The following is a 16278-nucleotide window of genomic DNA, read 5'->3' as shown; positions in this document are numbered from 1 at the left end:
CATCGTAAATTCAACCGCGTGCTGCATGGCGTATGAGTAACGCCATTTGCCCAAGGGAGCGGAGAAAAGTAGAAATACGCGTACCTTGATCGGCTACTCTACATAATGAATGCTACTGTGAGTTCATATCGTTGATTTGTTGATCCATTGACTGCTGCAAATGATGGAAATGCTACGAATATGGCTTTTCGAATGATATGCCTACACCAAAAGGGCGCTTCCTTGTGTGCAGCTAATTAATCGTGGTCCCTGCCATTAGCAAAATAAATCTGTGCAAAACTCGCGAGGCTTGCAAGGGAATATAATCGTATAGCAACAAGGGTGGCACTTGACTTCCGGTACATTGGTCGTTACGCCTGTTTCTGACACCAAAGAGCCACATCGACACGACGAAGGCATAAACGCATTTGCTGTTGCATGAAATTAAAATTTCTCGCATAAATTTTGTCAACAACAGCAGCATACAACAGCAACAGTATTGAAACGACACCAAACAAATGGTACTGGCAGTAACACAGTCACAGGCTTGTTATGCGTGCATGTACAACAAAAAAGCGTGTAATCTTCCTACATCACGTTTACCAAGGCCTACTAAAAAGCTGCAAAGCCATTTTAAAACCATTGTTGTTGTTATCTGACTGCTTTCGTGACTGCGTTGCTGCACCTAGCCATACCTAGGTGTGTTTCTTTCTCCCCACTGCGCTCCCGCAAACACTTATGCCTTGTAATTATGCAATATGCTCGAGTGGACACTTTGTTGCAGAGAAATTTGCTGAATTTATGGGCTGCTGTGTGGCTAATTCGTAATATGGTATGTGCGTGAAGGTATTATTGCTTCCATGCGTATAAATGGAAGGGACTATTTACTCCAACTTCAATAGTTTAGCATGCCGCGGATGTAGCTCCCACGTCAATTTTGTTGTTGTATCTAAATCCTTTGTTTGCTGACTTATCGGCCGGCTCAGCCAATTGGGTTGGTACGGTAGGGCACGGGTTCGACACCCTAGGTATGAAATATGAAATATTAGAAAAAGTTTTCGCTAATAGCGATCGCCTCTCGGCAAGCAATGGCAAACCTCCGAGTGTATTTGTGCCAGGAAAAAGATCCTGATAAAAAAAACAATATGTCGTTTGAAAGCAGTATAAAGTTGTAGGTCTCTCCATTTGTGAAAGAAAGTCTGCTCGCACGTCACACATAGGAGGAGGAGCTCGCGAAGCACCCAAATAAAGGGTGTAAGAGCCAGTTATTATAACTTTTATTATTGACTAGAAATGGAATTTCAGATTCTATGAAACTTTGAAAAATCACTTCGTCACACTTTATACAATTGCCATCCTTAACAAACTTGCCTGCCATGCAATTTCCCTTTATGTTCCTGTGATACGAGACCCATGTGAAATCGAGTATGTTCTGTTGTCATATACTGTATTTAGAGTTCGGGGGCAGTCCAACGCAAGTTTAGAACCGAAAGTTGAACACGAGCCGAGAGCTCTAATTGAAATCAGGTCGTCAATAAATTTCTTCCCGGCATCTTTCAATATAGCTGGGGTGGGTTCGTAAGACAACAGCACCCGGACTCTTCTCTTTTTGTTGGGCTTGTAAAAGAGTAGATAACTAACTGATTTCCATTTATGTTCATGAGGAATGTAAAAGATATTTTTTCTGTCACATATAGACGCTATCAATATTTCCTCATCTATTTTTACTTTATACTGCTTACATTTCTCTAACGGTTGTCATCCGGTACGGCATTTTAAACCCATGGCCAAACGTGATCTAAAGTACCTGTAAAAAAATTGTTCTCAAAATACGAGTTTTATACATAAGATATGCTTATAGAGGGTAAATTCGTCCTAGATGCTTAAGGACACTATTATTTAGGTCATTCATGATTAATTTAGTCATAAGACATGATGTGCACAACTTAACCGTTTTCGAGATATTCGATATTAAATTTTACAGCTTCAACCTCATTCCCAGTATCTTTATTTAATTAAAATTTTACTATTTTTATAATATTGTTTGAACATTCATGCTTATTTGCGTGTTAAATTTTAACTGAACTAGAATTCTAGATTTTAAAAATTTAATTTTATTTACTCATAATAATTAACGTTTCTTACCGAGCGGACGTGTGTGAAGTGACTCCGGGAAGAATTTAAAAGAAGCACGCAGCGCGGGCGCGCCAAAAGCGAAAAACTCCACAAAAATTAGCAGCTCTCGCAGCTGCTATCGGGTCGCAAAAACCAGCTATCTCCATAGCGCTGTGAGGGCAAATTTGCCAAATTTTGATCGAAATAATAAATAATCACGACATTTTTTCGTTCGTTTTATTATAGCCAAAAATACTCGAAAAACTAATAGGGAAAGTGAACTCACAAACAAATTTAACACTACAGCTGTTTCACGTTGCTGAAAAGCAGCTTACATTCGAAAGCAGTGTTGTAAAACGTAAATTTACTTTACACACTACTTTAAACTTAAAAAGGCATGTACGCAGCTTAGTCGCCAAACAAACAAAAGTATGCGCAAACAAGCGATCAAACATGCAGACAAAAAGAATCTTGGAGCTCTCAGTGTGTGTCACCAACACCAACGATAAATTCACCTCTCTTAAAGGCATCACAAAAAACATAAAACACATGAATAAAGATGCTACGCCTGCGAAGCGCGGGAGATCTAGTCCAGGTAAATATACACCTAATAAAACAAAACAATCAAAGAATGGCAAATACTGGCCAGCAACGCCTTCTGCAAGCAACTCAAATCGATTCGCAGTACTCGACCGAGAGGAAATGAATGCGCAAGGAACCTAGGCACCCACCAATATTTGTATCTGGATTGAGCAACATCCAGCCACTTCAAGAACTACTCTTAAATGTAGCCGTAGATGGCTTCGTATTAAAAGTTACTGGATGAAGCGAAGTTAAAACCCAACCACAGTCAGCAAAACAATACACTGCAATAACTGCGGCCCCAGCGGAAAAGAAACTGAGCTCCATACATATAAATTAAAACCACATAACTTCAATATATGTAGTTCTTAAAGGTATACATTCATCGACACCTACAGACGACATTCGTGAAGCAATAGAAAGCCTCGGTCACCAAGTGGTAAATATTTGCAATATGCGTCAATGGAAAACAAAAAAACCGCTTCCAATGTTCTACATGAGCCTCAAAGCAGGCAACAAAAATAAAGAGTTATATTCCAGTGATATTGTGTGCGGACTAAGGACTCAAAAATATAAACTGATGTATGTTCGCAACAAAGGTAATCCTAGAGCGTGCGTACTAATAAGAAAAGGGATAAATGCTTTCATGCTCTCTAATTACAGCGACACCGATCAATTGACCATTAGCCTGGAGTCGGGAAATGAACGGATGTGGCTATCTTCCTGTTACCTCGCACATGACCACGAGGAGCTACCGAGATTAATATTCAAAGATCTGGTAGCGCAGGCGCAGAAGCTTAGCGCAAAGCTAATTATTGGTGCGGATGTAAATGCGCATCACGAGATATGGGGCAGTACTGATACTAACGCTAGATGTGAGTGTCTCTTTGATTATCTGATAGGAACTAAACTACAGATTTGCAATAAAGGTAATAAACCTACTTTTATCATTAGTAATAGACAGGAAGTGTTAGACGCTACTTTTGCTTTTGACTCCGTTATTAACAGAATTAGGAACTGGAAAGTTTTGGAAGAACATTCCTTCTCTGATCATAGATATATATATCTCGTTTGAGGTTAGTAAAAATCTACCGAAACCTAAGCCTGGTAGAAACATCAGGAAAAACAGACTGGAAAAGTATGTAGATTGTATCGGGGTTACCCTAGGAACATGTCCATCTGTGGTACCACAAAGCATAGAAGGACCAGAAAATTTGGTTGACAAGATTACCTACAACATGAATGCTGCCTTGACGGAAGCCTGTCCCATAAGAAGACTGAGGGGTAAACCCAAGCCTAAGTGGTGGACGGTTGAACTAAGCAAGCTTCAAAAAACAAGCAGAAGCGCTTTTAATGAGGCAAAGAAAACACGTCTCGATGAAGATTGGAAAGGCTATAAAGATGCTTTAAGAATCTACAAGAAGGAAATCAGAAATGCCCAAAGGCAATCTTGGAAATCCTTTTGTGAAGAGGTTGAGGGGGCAACTGACGCCCCCAGACTTCGTAAGATTTTAGCGGGAAGCTCTCAAAATTGGGAACTGCTACAGAAAAGTGATGGTACTTTCACTACAACCAGTAAAGAGTCTCTAGAACTTTTACTCGACACTCATTTCCCAGGCTGCTCAGACATTACTGGGCACGACATGGAAGATACAGTACACTGTCTTGAAGTCAGAATAGATGCTATATCTGACGATCGGCTCTTATGGGCGATTGAAAGTTTCAAACCTTTTAAATCACCGGGCACAGATGGTACCTACCCGGTGGAACTGCAAAAGGCCGCCGGATATCTATCACACGGGCTACTAGCAATCTTCAAAGGTTGCTTTCTCTACGGTCATATACCGCTTAAATGGAGACAAGTCAAATTTGTTTTCAAAAGCTGGTAGAAACTCACATACCCATCCAAAAGACTTAAGACCGATATCTCTTTCCTCCTTCCTATTGAAAACTTTGCAGAGGTTAATAGAATTTCACTTATTGGTAGGCTTCATTGGCAAAATGCTAAATCGGTGCTCAGGAGATTGGTAAGTAGAGGTACACCGCAAGGTGGAGTCCTCTCACTGTTTTTATGGAACGCAGTTGTAAATAAACTTCTGTTAATACTGGAATCGGTGGGCTGTAAGGTGATAGCTTACGCCGATGATGTTGTTATTGCTGTCTCTGGTAAATTTGCTAAAAATGCTCTAGATATACTTTCTAGGTGGGCAGGAAAGTGTAGTCTAGGAGTCAACCCAGACAAACCACAACTCATATTGTTCCCTAGGAAACCTAGAAAGAGTCAGGAAAGCGAACCTAGCTTTTTATGCCTGTAAGAGAGCTTTAGGTAAGACCTGGGAAATTAAACCTAAGGTTGCTCATTGGCTCTACACTGCTGTCGTCAGACCCATTCTTCTATATGGAAATGTTGTCTGGTGGTGTGCTATGCAGAAACAAACCTATTCTAATTTATTGAATAAGGTGCAGAGATCAGCGGAACTAGCAATATGTGGCGCCATGAAAACCACGCCATCCATGGCTTTGGACATCATGCTACACCTGCCACCCCTAGATCTCTTCTGCAAATACTCAGCGGCCTGCGCCGCTTTAAGGCTCAAAGCGAGCTCACAATGGAGAACTGCCACACATGGACATTCAACCATTTTAGACTCCTACACGGATATACCCAGTGACTGTGATTATCACACTCCCATTCTTTGCTTCAAAAGGAATTTGCTAATGAAAATCCCTTCTAGACTGGAATGGCTTGAAGAAGATCCAACACACCCGTTAAGATCTACTCGGACGGATCTAAAATGGACACCGGTGTAGGATCAGGGTTATTTTGCGAAGAGCTTTCTATTAGTGAATCCTTTAAATTACCGGATCACTGTAGCGTTTTTCAAGCGGAAATAAACGCTATTCATGAAGCCTTAAAATGGTTAAAGATAAACAGAATATCATCAACGGATATCTGCATTTTATCAGACAGCCAAGCTGGATACATTCCAAACAACATCAAGGAGTGTCTTACGTTGTCGCCAATCTCTAAATGAGATGGCCAAACAATATCGTATAATCTTATGCTGGGTCCCAGGCCACAGAGATATACCAGGGAACTGTAGGGCAGACCAACTTGCAAGAGAAGGTACCTGTATGCCAGACATAAGTAATTTTATGGAGATACCTCTCGCAACTTGTAAGCTTCTCATTAAGGACGCACTAATCAATTCTGCAAATCAGAGATGGATTAGCGCTAACACCTGCGAAATTGCTAGGCAAACATAGCCAAGGCTAAATTTACGTCTGTCCAAGAGTATTATAAAACTGAGTAGACTTGAAATCAGGACCTTAGTAGGGGCCCTCACAGGACATTGTCTCATAGGAAATCATGCAAGGAGATTAGGCGTATACACGCATGATTTCTGTCGTAGCTGCAGAAATGAGGAGGAATTGGAAACAATTCAACACCTCTTTTGCACATGCCCGGCTCTAGCCAGAAGCAGAAACCGATTTTTAAAATCCTACTTCTTAACGAATACAGATAATCTATACATCTTAGGTATCAACAACCTTTTACGCTTTGTCAAAAGCTCAGGATGGTTCAATATGGAAAGGGAAATGTAGCCCAGCCCCCGCGGCTCACAACGGACCCATTCCGTGGTCTAAGTGGCATCGTTGTCTCTATGTGCGATGCGGCTGCCAAACCTACCTACCTATGCCAGTGATAATCTGCTTCATACAAAAATTAAATTTGAAGCACCAAGAAAACGGCGCGAAATTCCACAATGCACAAGATGTCAACGCTACGGGCATACAATGCACTTTTGCAATCGTAGTCCAAGATGCGTGAAATGCGTTGGCAATCACTTAACCGTTGACTGTCCAAAAAGGGATATTTCAAAGGACGTTAAATGCGTGCTATGTGATGGTAACCATCCCGGAAATTACAAGGGTTGTACATAAGGGTGATTTTTTAAGAGCTATAGGAAAGTTTTTCAAAAAAACACACACAATTCAGAAAAATTCATGAAATTTTTATTAAAATCGATAGTACAGTCCATATAATTTAAGGTTTGAATATTATTTCATGCAAATGTTGACCGCGACTGCACTTCAAATGGTCCATCCGCTTAGTCCAATTTTGGCATACTCTTTCCAATGTTTCGGCCGGTATCTCACATATAAATGCTTTAATGTTGTCTTCCAATGCGTTAATTGAAGCAGGCTTGTCTGAATAGACATGAGCTTTAACATAGCCCCACAAAAAATAATCTAAAGGTGTAATATCGCACGATCTGGGTGGCCAATTGACATGTCCCGAACGTGAAATAAAATGTTCACCGAACTCGCCTCTCAACAAGTCCATTGTTACGCGTGCTGTGTGGCATGTGGCATGTGGCACCGTCTTGCTGAAATCACATGTCATGCAAGTCAAGCTCTTGCAATATGGGCAAAAAAAAGTTTGATATCATTTCACGATAGCGCTCACCATTCACTGTTACGTTACGATTCGCAGCATCTTTGAAGAAGTATGGTCCAATGATACCTCTAGCCCATAAACCGCACCAAACTGTGACCTTTTCTGGATACATTGGTAGCTTTTGCAATTCATCTGGCTGATCTTCACTCCAAAATCGACAATTCAGCTTATTTACGTACCCATTGATTCAAAAATTAGCTTCGTCGCTGAACACAATTTTTCGATAAAAAAGTGGATCTTAAACTTTCTTAACAGAACACGTATTTTTATAATAAAATTCAATGATTTGCAAGCATTGTTCGTTTGTAAGACGACTCATGGTTAGGTTTCCCGCGAACCACACAGGTCGAAGACGTAAACTTCGTTAAAAAAAACTCCCTCAACCCAAGGTGTGATGCGATCCGTGCCTATTGGGTGGGTTTGGCAGCCGGGGGACTAAATAAGGCTGTCTTCGTACGGAGCCCTCCTGATATGAGACCGCCTCAGGTTGTAACGGTGGCCTTGCCATGGTATGGGGCGCTGCCATGGTCGACCGGATATTTCCCCTTTATCCTCTTTGGTCACCGCGCATGGCGACATGCGCAGCTCCCTTGGCGGGGCAGGTGACCGTACGAACCAGATGTAATGAAACCACAAAAACCTAAAAATTCGGATGGCGGGAAAACAAATACGGAACAAACGGACAAAATGAGGTAAAACATACCAACGCATCGACAGTACGGACTGATAAAAAACCAAACACGCGGACAGAACTACAGGACAAACAAACAGACAGACAGGAGGAAGCGACGGACGCACTTAAAAAACAGTCAGACAATTGGACAAGACGTACAAGCAAAGACGAACTGAGGATGACGGGGTCACCCTCAGAGGATGAGCTCTTGGCCTCCAGCAAAGAAACAGTTGAGGGCAAAGCTGTGGGCCACAGTACGCCAACAACTATAAATCAACCAACAACATCCGCTCAAGCCATGGGGCAAAAGCGTGGTAATAAAGGTCCCTCGAGGTATAAACTTTACCAGAGGTCTCTCGCTATCCTTGGCAGGATTCGGAAAAACGAGACCGAAGGTAAAGTGCATCCCAAAGATGAGACCGACAAGGCAAGATGTCAAAAGGTGGTTGATGAATACTTGGCATTCCAAGCCGCCAACAGGACAAATGCCAAAAAACGAAACCGCTCGCATGACGAGACTGGGAAGGTAACAAAAAAGCACAAGATATCGGATCAGGGTGCAGTTGCCTCCAAACCTATCAAGCGATTTAGTGAGGTGGCACGGGACCATCTCCAAATGGCATTGGTAGACGAAACCTCTAACCGCGGGAAACCAGTGCTTGACAAATGGTCAGAGATTGAGGCACGGTTGTCTCGCATAGTCGTTGACCATGTCATGGCGAACCCGGAGGGCCAAACACCAGGTTTCAACTCGGTGGAGGTAGTCCGCGGTTACCGAGTCATTAAATGCGATGACCAATTCTCATTGCATTTCTTGACTAACGTGATTGGTAAAATCCAGAACAGCTGGGAAGGCTTGAAACTCAAGCTAATTCCGGCTAGCGAGATTCCACGAAGGCCGAGGGCTCGCATCTGGGTACCAAACATGGAGTTTGATGCCAATCAACTAATCCCCTGCCTTCAGGCGCATAATCGCTCGGTGCCGATGACCGATTGGTCGATCATCAAAGCGGAGGCTCCGCAAAGGCACAGCAGGTCATTCCTCCTTCTAATTACAGAAGAGAGTCTGGAACCACTAGAGAAAGTGGGAAACAAACTTCAGTTTGGGATCAGGAAGACCCAGCTGAAGATATTCCGTTCTGCAAACCCGGAAGAGGAGCAGGATGAGGTCGATGGTGCCAACGAACTGCTGACTGGCATGCAGCTAGATGACACCGAGTCCGAAAAAGGAAACCAATAAACATGGGTTTAAAGGTTGTCCAAATTAATCTGCAGCACTCACGGTGTGCAACGGACAACCTAACCGTTCTCCTGGCGGAGGAGGACGTGGACATCGCACTAATTCAGGAACCCTGGGTGCGGAGCACCGAGGTGAAAGGGTTCACTGGGAAAACCTACAATATCTACTATAAACGGATAGAAGGTAATCCCAGAACATGTATTGTAGCTAAAAAACATTTAAACACATTTTTAATTCCATTATATAGTTCACAGGATGTGACGGCTGTTGAGGTGGAAGCCACTGACGGAGTCAGAATAACGCTTGCCTCTATATACATGGCACACGAAAGACCAGCACCGCCTGAGGAGGCTCGTAAACTTGTGCAGGAAAACCCGAACAAAACCCTGCTTCTCGGATGCGATGCCAATGCAAGGCATGCCCTATGGGGAAGCTCCGAAACAAACGACCGAGGTGAGTCTCTTTATGATTTCATAATTAACACTAACTTGTCGGTATGTAACAGGGGTAACACTCCCACTTTCACCTTTCCGAGTACGGAGTACTTCAGGGGATGGGAGGAAGTGATCGATGTTACCCTTATGTCTGAAAGCAGCTCAGTAAGGTTAGACAATTGGAGGGTCTCTGATAAAAGGTCTTTTTCGGATCACAGCTGGATCCTGTACGATCTGGATCTTAATGTTGATCCGCCCTTACCGTATAGAAATCCATTAAGAACCAACTGGAAAAGGTTCAGAAATATAGTCAATAAAAGGATAGGAGAGATTCCCATCCACAAAATCACTCTCACCGAAAGCCTTGAGAGTAGGGTCACAACACTGGAGAAGGCATTTAGTAGGGCCTACAAAACGTCCTGCCCCATAAAATTTAGTAAAAAATCCCATCCCCCTTGGTGGAGCAGTGAGCTCTCAAAACTAAGGGAAAAATCCAGATCAACGTTTAACCTCAGCTACTCGACAGGAAATTGGCAATTGTACAAAGAGAGTCGGAGACAGTACAAGAAGGCAATTAGGGCCACCAAGAAAGAGAGCTGGAGCGAATTCTGTTCGTCAATCGAATCCACCAGGGATTCTGCCAGGCTTAGCCGTGTTCTGTCCAAAGATCATTCAATGGCTTCTTGGGTCAAGAAACCTGATGTACTTGGACAGCTACGACAGAGGAATCCCTAGAACTTCTGCTAAACACGCATTTCCCGGGGTGCAGCGTCCACGAAAGTGGGAGGGGAAGTATTAGGCGGAGCCAATATAATCCACAGCACCTCGCAAAAGAAATAATTACAAAGGAGAAAGTTGCATGGGCAATTAAATCTTTTTCACCTTTTAAATCTCCGGGGCCAGATGGGATCATCTCAAAGATGTTACAGGAAACCTTGGACTGTATCCTACCATGGCTAGAGGAAATTTTTAAAGCGTGTTTAAACCTAGGTCATATTCCAGATAGTTGGAAACTAGTCAAGGTCGTCTTCATTCCAAAAATAGGCAGGAGGGGACATGAATCAGCGAAGGACTATAGGCCAATCAGTCTTTCGTCTTTCCTGTTAAAAACCTTTGAAAGACTTTTGGATATATATCTTAGAAGCTCTTTGGAGAGCTCTGGTATATCTACTGCACAACACGCATACCTTAAAGGCAAATCTACGGAGACAGCGCTTCACGAGGTAATCCGAATAATAGAGGGCTCTCTAGAGAACAAACATTATACCATGGCGGCATTCTTGGACATAGAAGGCGCCTTTAACAATGTTAGTACAGATGCGATCCAACGGGCGTTGATAGACTTAGAGGTGGACAATTGCATCAGTAATTGGGTCATCTCTATGCTAAAAACCAGGATCATCAAAGCTAATATGGGCAATATCAGTATAACCAAGAAGGTCCACAGAGGCACCCCACAGGGGGGAGTACTGTCTCCACTTCTCTGGTTATGAGTTATTAGCAAAATCTTAATAAAACTTAATAGAGGTGGGGTAAAAGCGGTGGCGTACGCTGATGATGTGGTGTTAATGGCGTCAGGACTGTGTCCTAATACGATCAGTGGGATCATCCAGAGGGCATTAGGCGAGCTTAACTCTTGGGCCACAGGCTGTGGCCTAGGTTTAAACCCACGTAAAACAGAGCTTATGCTTTTCACCACCAGATATAAGGTACCACCTTTTACCTTACCAAATATTAACGGACAAACTCTCTCACTATCACCCAGCGCAAAGTACTTAGGGGTAATTCTGGACTCCAAACTAAGCTGGAAATTAAATGTTGAAGAACGGGTAAGGAAGGCAGAAATTGCTTTATATGCCTGTAAACGTATGCTTGGAAGAAGATGGGGTCTTCAGCCTAAGCATACATTATGGCTGTATAAGACGGTTATACGACCTATTCTATCGTATGGTTCGGTAGTTTGGTGAAAGGCTCTAGGGAGAGAGTACAATACCAAACTACTCGGCAGAATACAAAGATCAGCATGTGCAATAACGGTCGGTGCAATCAGATCATGTCCTAGAGAGGCTCTCAATGTACTGACCCACGTTATTCCAATAGACCTACATATTAAGAAGACGGCAACCATGAGTGCATTTAGGTTAAACGAAGCGGGTCGCTGGAGAGAAAAAACTTATGGTCATGCTAGTCTATTATTGCGACAAACTCAGTTAATCTCGGTGAGAACTGACTACATCGTCCCGACGGTAACTTTCAATAGGAATTTTGCCACTCTCTTTCCAACTAAGGAAGAATGGAATAAGGGATTCTCTCTAAACAACTTCGACACTACAGTCTATACGGATGGAAGTAAAATGGGCTGCGGTGTTGGAGCTGGTATATATTCTTACAGACTTAAAATTGAGAAATCTGTGCGGCTCCCTAATACCAGCAGTGTCTTCCAGGCGGAAGTACTGGCGATTGGGGAAGCTTGCAGGTTACTAATCGCAGATTTCTCTTTTAAGGGTAATATCGCTATTCTCTCGGATAGCCAAGCTGCAATCCAGGCACTGGGTTCGGCCACAACAACCTCCAAAGTGGTGGAACAAAGTAGGAATAGCCTCACCATCTTGAGTGAAAACCATAAAGTTACCTTAATCTGGGTCCCGGGACATCGGAACATTGAAGGTAACGAAAAAGCAGATGAACTGGCAAGAGGGGGATCTGCCATGAATAATGCTCTTGCAGAATTGGTACTCACACCATTAGGTGCAGTCAAGAGCACAATTTCCCAAAAATACCTCCGAATCGCTGACTGTAGGTGGAAAGTCCAGACGAAATGCAATATTAGCAGAACGTTATGGCCCACCTACAACCTCAAGCAATCGTCGGCATTAATAAGAATGAAACGACGGGATGCCTGGAGACTAACGGCGGTCATAACTGGCTTTTGGTCTATCGGAGAACAAGCAGCCAAAATGGGTATCCCTCACAATACATACTGTCACAGTTGCAAACAACCGGAGAAAAAGGAGACAATCTTCCATTTCCTCTGTGAATGCCCTGCCCTATGGAAGGACAGACTGTTAACCCTGGGCCAACCGCTGTTCGAGAATCTCGAGCAACTATCTGGCGTCGACGTTAACAACCTAATAAGGTTCCTTAACCGCACAGACTGGATATAGTTATGCTGTAAAAAACCGTTAAACAAGTTGGCAACGAGGATGTGGCAACAAAATGGCGCGAAAGCGCTAGTTGGATTCTGGAAGAATCACCACTTTAACCAACCAACCAACCAACCATGGTTAAATTATAGACCAAACTGAAGATGTTTGACAGTGAAACAATACACGAAACGTGCGTCAGCCAACCAACCAAACCAACTGTTTAAAAAGATAATAGCTAAAAAATCACCCGTTATTTACAAAGACCTGCAACGAAAAGCGTACCCAACGCTGCGAAAAAAAGAGCTGCCAAATGTTGCGCCTAACTCTAAAATCTCACAACCCGCAATAACAAAAAACACGCTGTCCTTTGCGGAAGCTCTAAAAATCAATAATCGAACACAAGAAAAACCACAACCAACTATTGAAAAAGGTACTGTTCAGAAAGAAAACAATAATGAAATAGAAGAACTGAAAAAAATGGTCAGAACTCTAGTTGAACAGATGGGTACTGTACTCAACCTGCTTACAGCCATGCTCCCGAATGTTCCAAAATGAATAGGCCGCTTCTGCTTGCAATTTGGAATGCCAATGGGCTCATCCAGCACAGGTGTGAAGTGGAAGTATTTCTAGCAGATAAAAATACACTAAGCTGTAAACTGATTTTCTACAAATAAAAGCTATTATCATTTTTTTAGCTCGCTTACACAGGTCTGAATTTCTATTGTGAAGGAAAAAAATACCCTTTTAATCCCACTAAAGTATTCCTACTACGGACACTACACAGAGGTCACCTTCGCCAATCATTTGCAAACTCCCTGGTGCATTTCTACCATGAATTAATTTTCATATAAATCATCGATCAAACGTACAACACCCAATTAAAACACCACAAGTTTGAGAAGCAGCGTGGCCTAGAAGGTTTTCAGGAATATATGCACAAGTCCATCAATTAATTAGAAAGCATTCTTGTACGAGCAGTTGTAACAGTAGCAGCAGCAGGAGCTTAAACAACAATTACCATCACTTCATTATTTTACACCAAAGAAAACTACTTAGCAAAAAGTAATTGCAATCGAGTGCACTGCCATAATTTAAACACAGCAAATTCCGATGTGATATGTGGACGATTTAATTACATATAGGGTGTTCTTTGAGCTGCACGAGAACTATCCTTATCGATAACTATTTTTTGACAGCTGAGAATGGCAAACTGTGTTGACATTTCTCTTCGGTAAGATTTGGTAAGCCATCATGAATCGTTTAATGCCAAAACAACACTTCCAAATTGTCGAAATTTACTTTAAAAAAAATAAATATGTCCGCGTAGTTCATAGAACTTTAGAAATGAGGGAGGAACTGCCGTAATTGGGAATGGCGAGCGCTATCTGACTAAATTTTTGTATCCACATACCATCAGCTAAACATCGATGACATTTGATTCCAACAAAATAGCGCAACTTGCCATACAGCGCGTATAACAATCGATTTATTGCAATATTCAAAACACCATTGACGCGATATGCAAAGATTTATTGGAAAAAGAAAAGGGTGTTTTTTTAGAGGTTAGGTTTTCAAGATGAAATAAAACGTATATAATTTAATGTTATGACCAAGAATTTAGCTTTATTATAAAGATAAGGGTTTGCCATTATGTTTTAAAAATGATTTCGGGCAAGTGGCCGCCGCGGCTGGCTCGAATAAATTCCAGCCGAGAGGCCCAATTTTCGACCACTTTTTGCAGCAATTGGGGCCGTATGTCAGCAATAACGCGCCGAATATTCTCTTCCAAGACGTCAATCGTCTCGGGCTTATCTGCGTAGACAAGCGACTTCACATAGCCCCACAAGAAATAGTCCAGCGGTGTTATATCGCACGATCTTGGAGGCCACGCCACAGGTCCACGGCGCGAGATAATGCGCTCAACAAAAGTTTCCTTCAATAAATCGATTGTTGCGTTGGCTGTATGGCATGTAGCGCCGTCTTGTTGGAACCAAAGGTCGTCCACATCAGCATCGTCCAATTCAGGCACGAAAAAGTCATTAATCATGGCTCTATAGCGCGTCCATTGACTGTAACATTATGGCCGGCTTCATTTTTAAAGAAATATGGACCAATGATTCCCTCTGCCCATAGAGCACACCAAACAGTGACTTTTTGAGGATGTAACGGCGTCTCAGCAATGGCTTGTGGATTATGTTCACTCCAAATGCGACAATTTTGCTTATTGACATACCCAATCAACCAAAAGTGAGCTTCATCGCTGAACAAAATTTTCTTGTGAAAATCGGGATCGGTGGCCATCTCGTTTTGGCCCCATTTACCGAACGTGCGACGCGCTTGATGGTCGTTCGGCTTCAATTCTTGCACGAGTTGGATTTTGTAAGCCCGCAAACCAAGATCCTTCCGCAAAATCTTCCATAAAGTGGATGGGCACATCTCCAATTGCTGCGCGCGATGGCGGATGGACTCATTCGGGTCTTCTTCGATACTCTGCTCCACAGCAGCAATAGCGTCTTCGGTGCGCACTGTACGACGTCTCTGAGGTTGCGTATTATCCACTAGAGCAAACGTGGTGCGAAACCGATCCATGCCTAATCGAATTAGTGACTCTGATGGATGATTATGTCGACCGAATATTGGACGCAGCGCGCGATGCGTCGCGCGAACCGAACCATTATTTTCGTAATAAATTTGCACGATTTGCAAACGTTGTTCAGGTGTAAGTCTATTCATTATGAAATGGCAAACCAAACTGAGCATAAATCAAGTGACAGCTGTCAAAAAGACCATCTACGAAAAAAGTAGTGCCAATTTAAAAACCTAACCTCTAAAAAAACACACTTTATATAGTTAAAAATTATACTGTCGAATGGAGCATGCAACTCATAGTCGCGGCGGACATATGCCGCATATCATATTCGAAAATCAAGTGCCATGAAAAAATGATAAAAAAGAAATTATTTCCAACAATATTTCTGTTTTGTATTATCATTTTAAGTTCTTAAGATCCTAAAAAAACACCCGATACATACATGGGAGAGATTTACAAATAAGTTTATTAGGATGGCCCAAAAACAATATGTACAGATCGATACTATTTCAATTCCTATTTCCACGAATGTTCAAAAACTGAAAACTAAAAAAAATAAAACAGATAAGTTTTTCTGTTTTTTAATATTTAACTTTTTCATTAATTTTGTCTTATTTTGTTCAAATACGTGTACTATATATATATTGTATACAATTGGCGCTTATACCCTTTTTTGGGTGTTTGGCCGAGCTCCTTCACCTATTTGTGGTGTGCGTATTGATGTTGTTTCATAAATGGAGAGACCTACAATTTTATGCTGCCTCCAAAAGACAGATGGTTTTTTTATGAGGATCTTTTTCCTGACATAAATACACTCGGAGTTTTGCCATTACCTACCGAGAGGCGATCGCTATTAGAAAAAACGTTTTCTTTATTTTGGTTTTTTACGAAGATTCGAACCTAGGGTCTCTCCGAATTCCGAATGGTAGTCACGCACCAACCTATTCGGCTACGGCGACCGCCGTATACTAAGTGTAAAAACCCAGTAAATACTTTTGTGTTTTATTTTTAAAAATTGTTTCATTTTGAGGTTTTCAGGGTAAATTTCTTTTGAAAT

The 16278-nt window shown here is 42.1% G+C and overlaps 1 protein-coding gene across 1 annotated transcript; it reads left to right on the top strand.

Annotated features, from left to right (window-relative positions):
* The first annotated feature begins 7989 nt into the window (after positions 1–7989).
* LOC129238278 (uncharacterized) lies at positions 7990–9051 on the top strand. Its single transcript, XM_054873317.1, has one exon. It carries the CDS (start codon positions 7990–7992, stop codon positions 9049–9051), a length of 1062 nt encoding a protein of 353 aa, XP_054729292.1.
* The last annotated feature ends 7227 nt before the right edge of the window (positions 9052–16278 follow it).

This window comes from Anastrepha obliqua, chromosome 2 (assembly GCF_027943255.1).
Source record: "Anastrepha obliqua isolate idAnaObli1 chromosome 2, idAnaObli1_1.0, whole genome shotgun sequence".
Classification (NCBI taxonomy): domain Eukaryota; kingdom Metazoa; phylum Arthropoda; class Insecta; order Diptera; family Tephritidae; genus Anastrepha; species Anastrepha obliqua.
The sequence above is the reverse complement of the archived record's forward strand: the minus strand, read 5'-3'. Positions and strand labels throughout refer to the sequence as shown.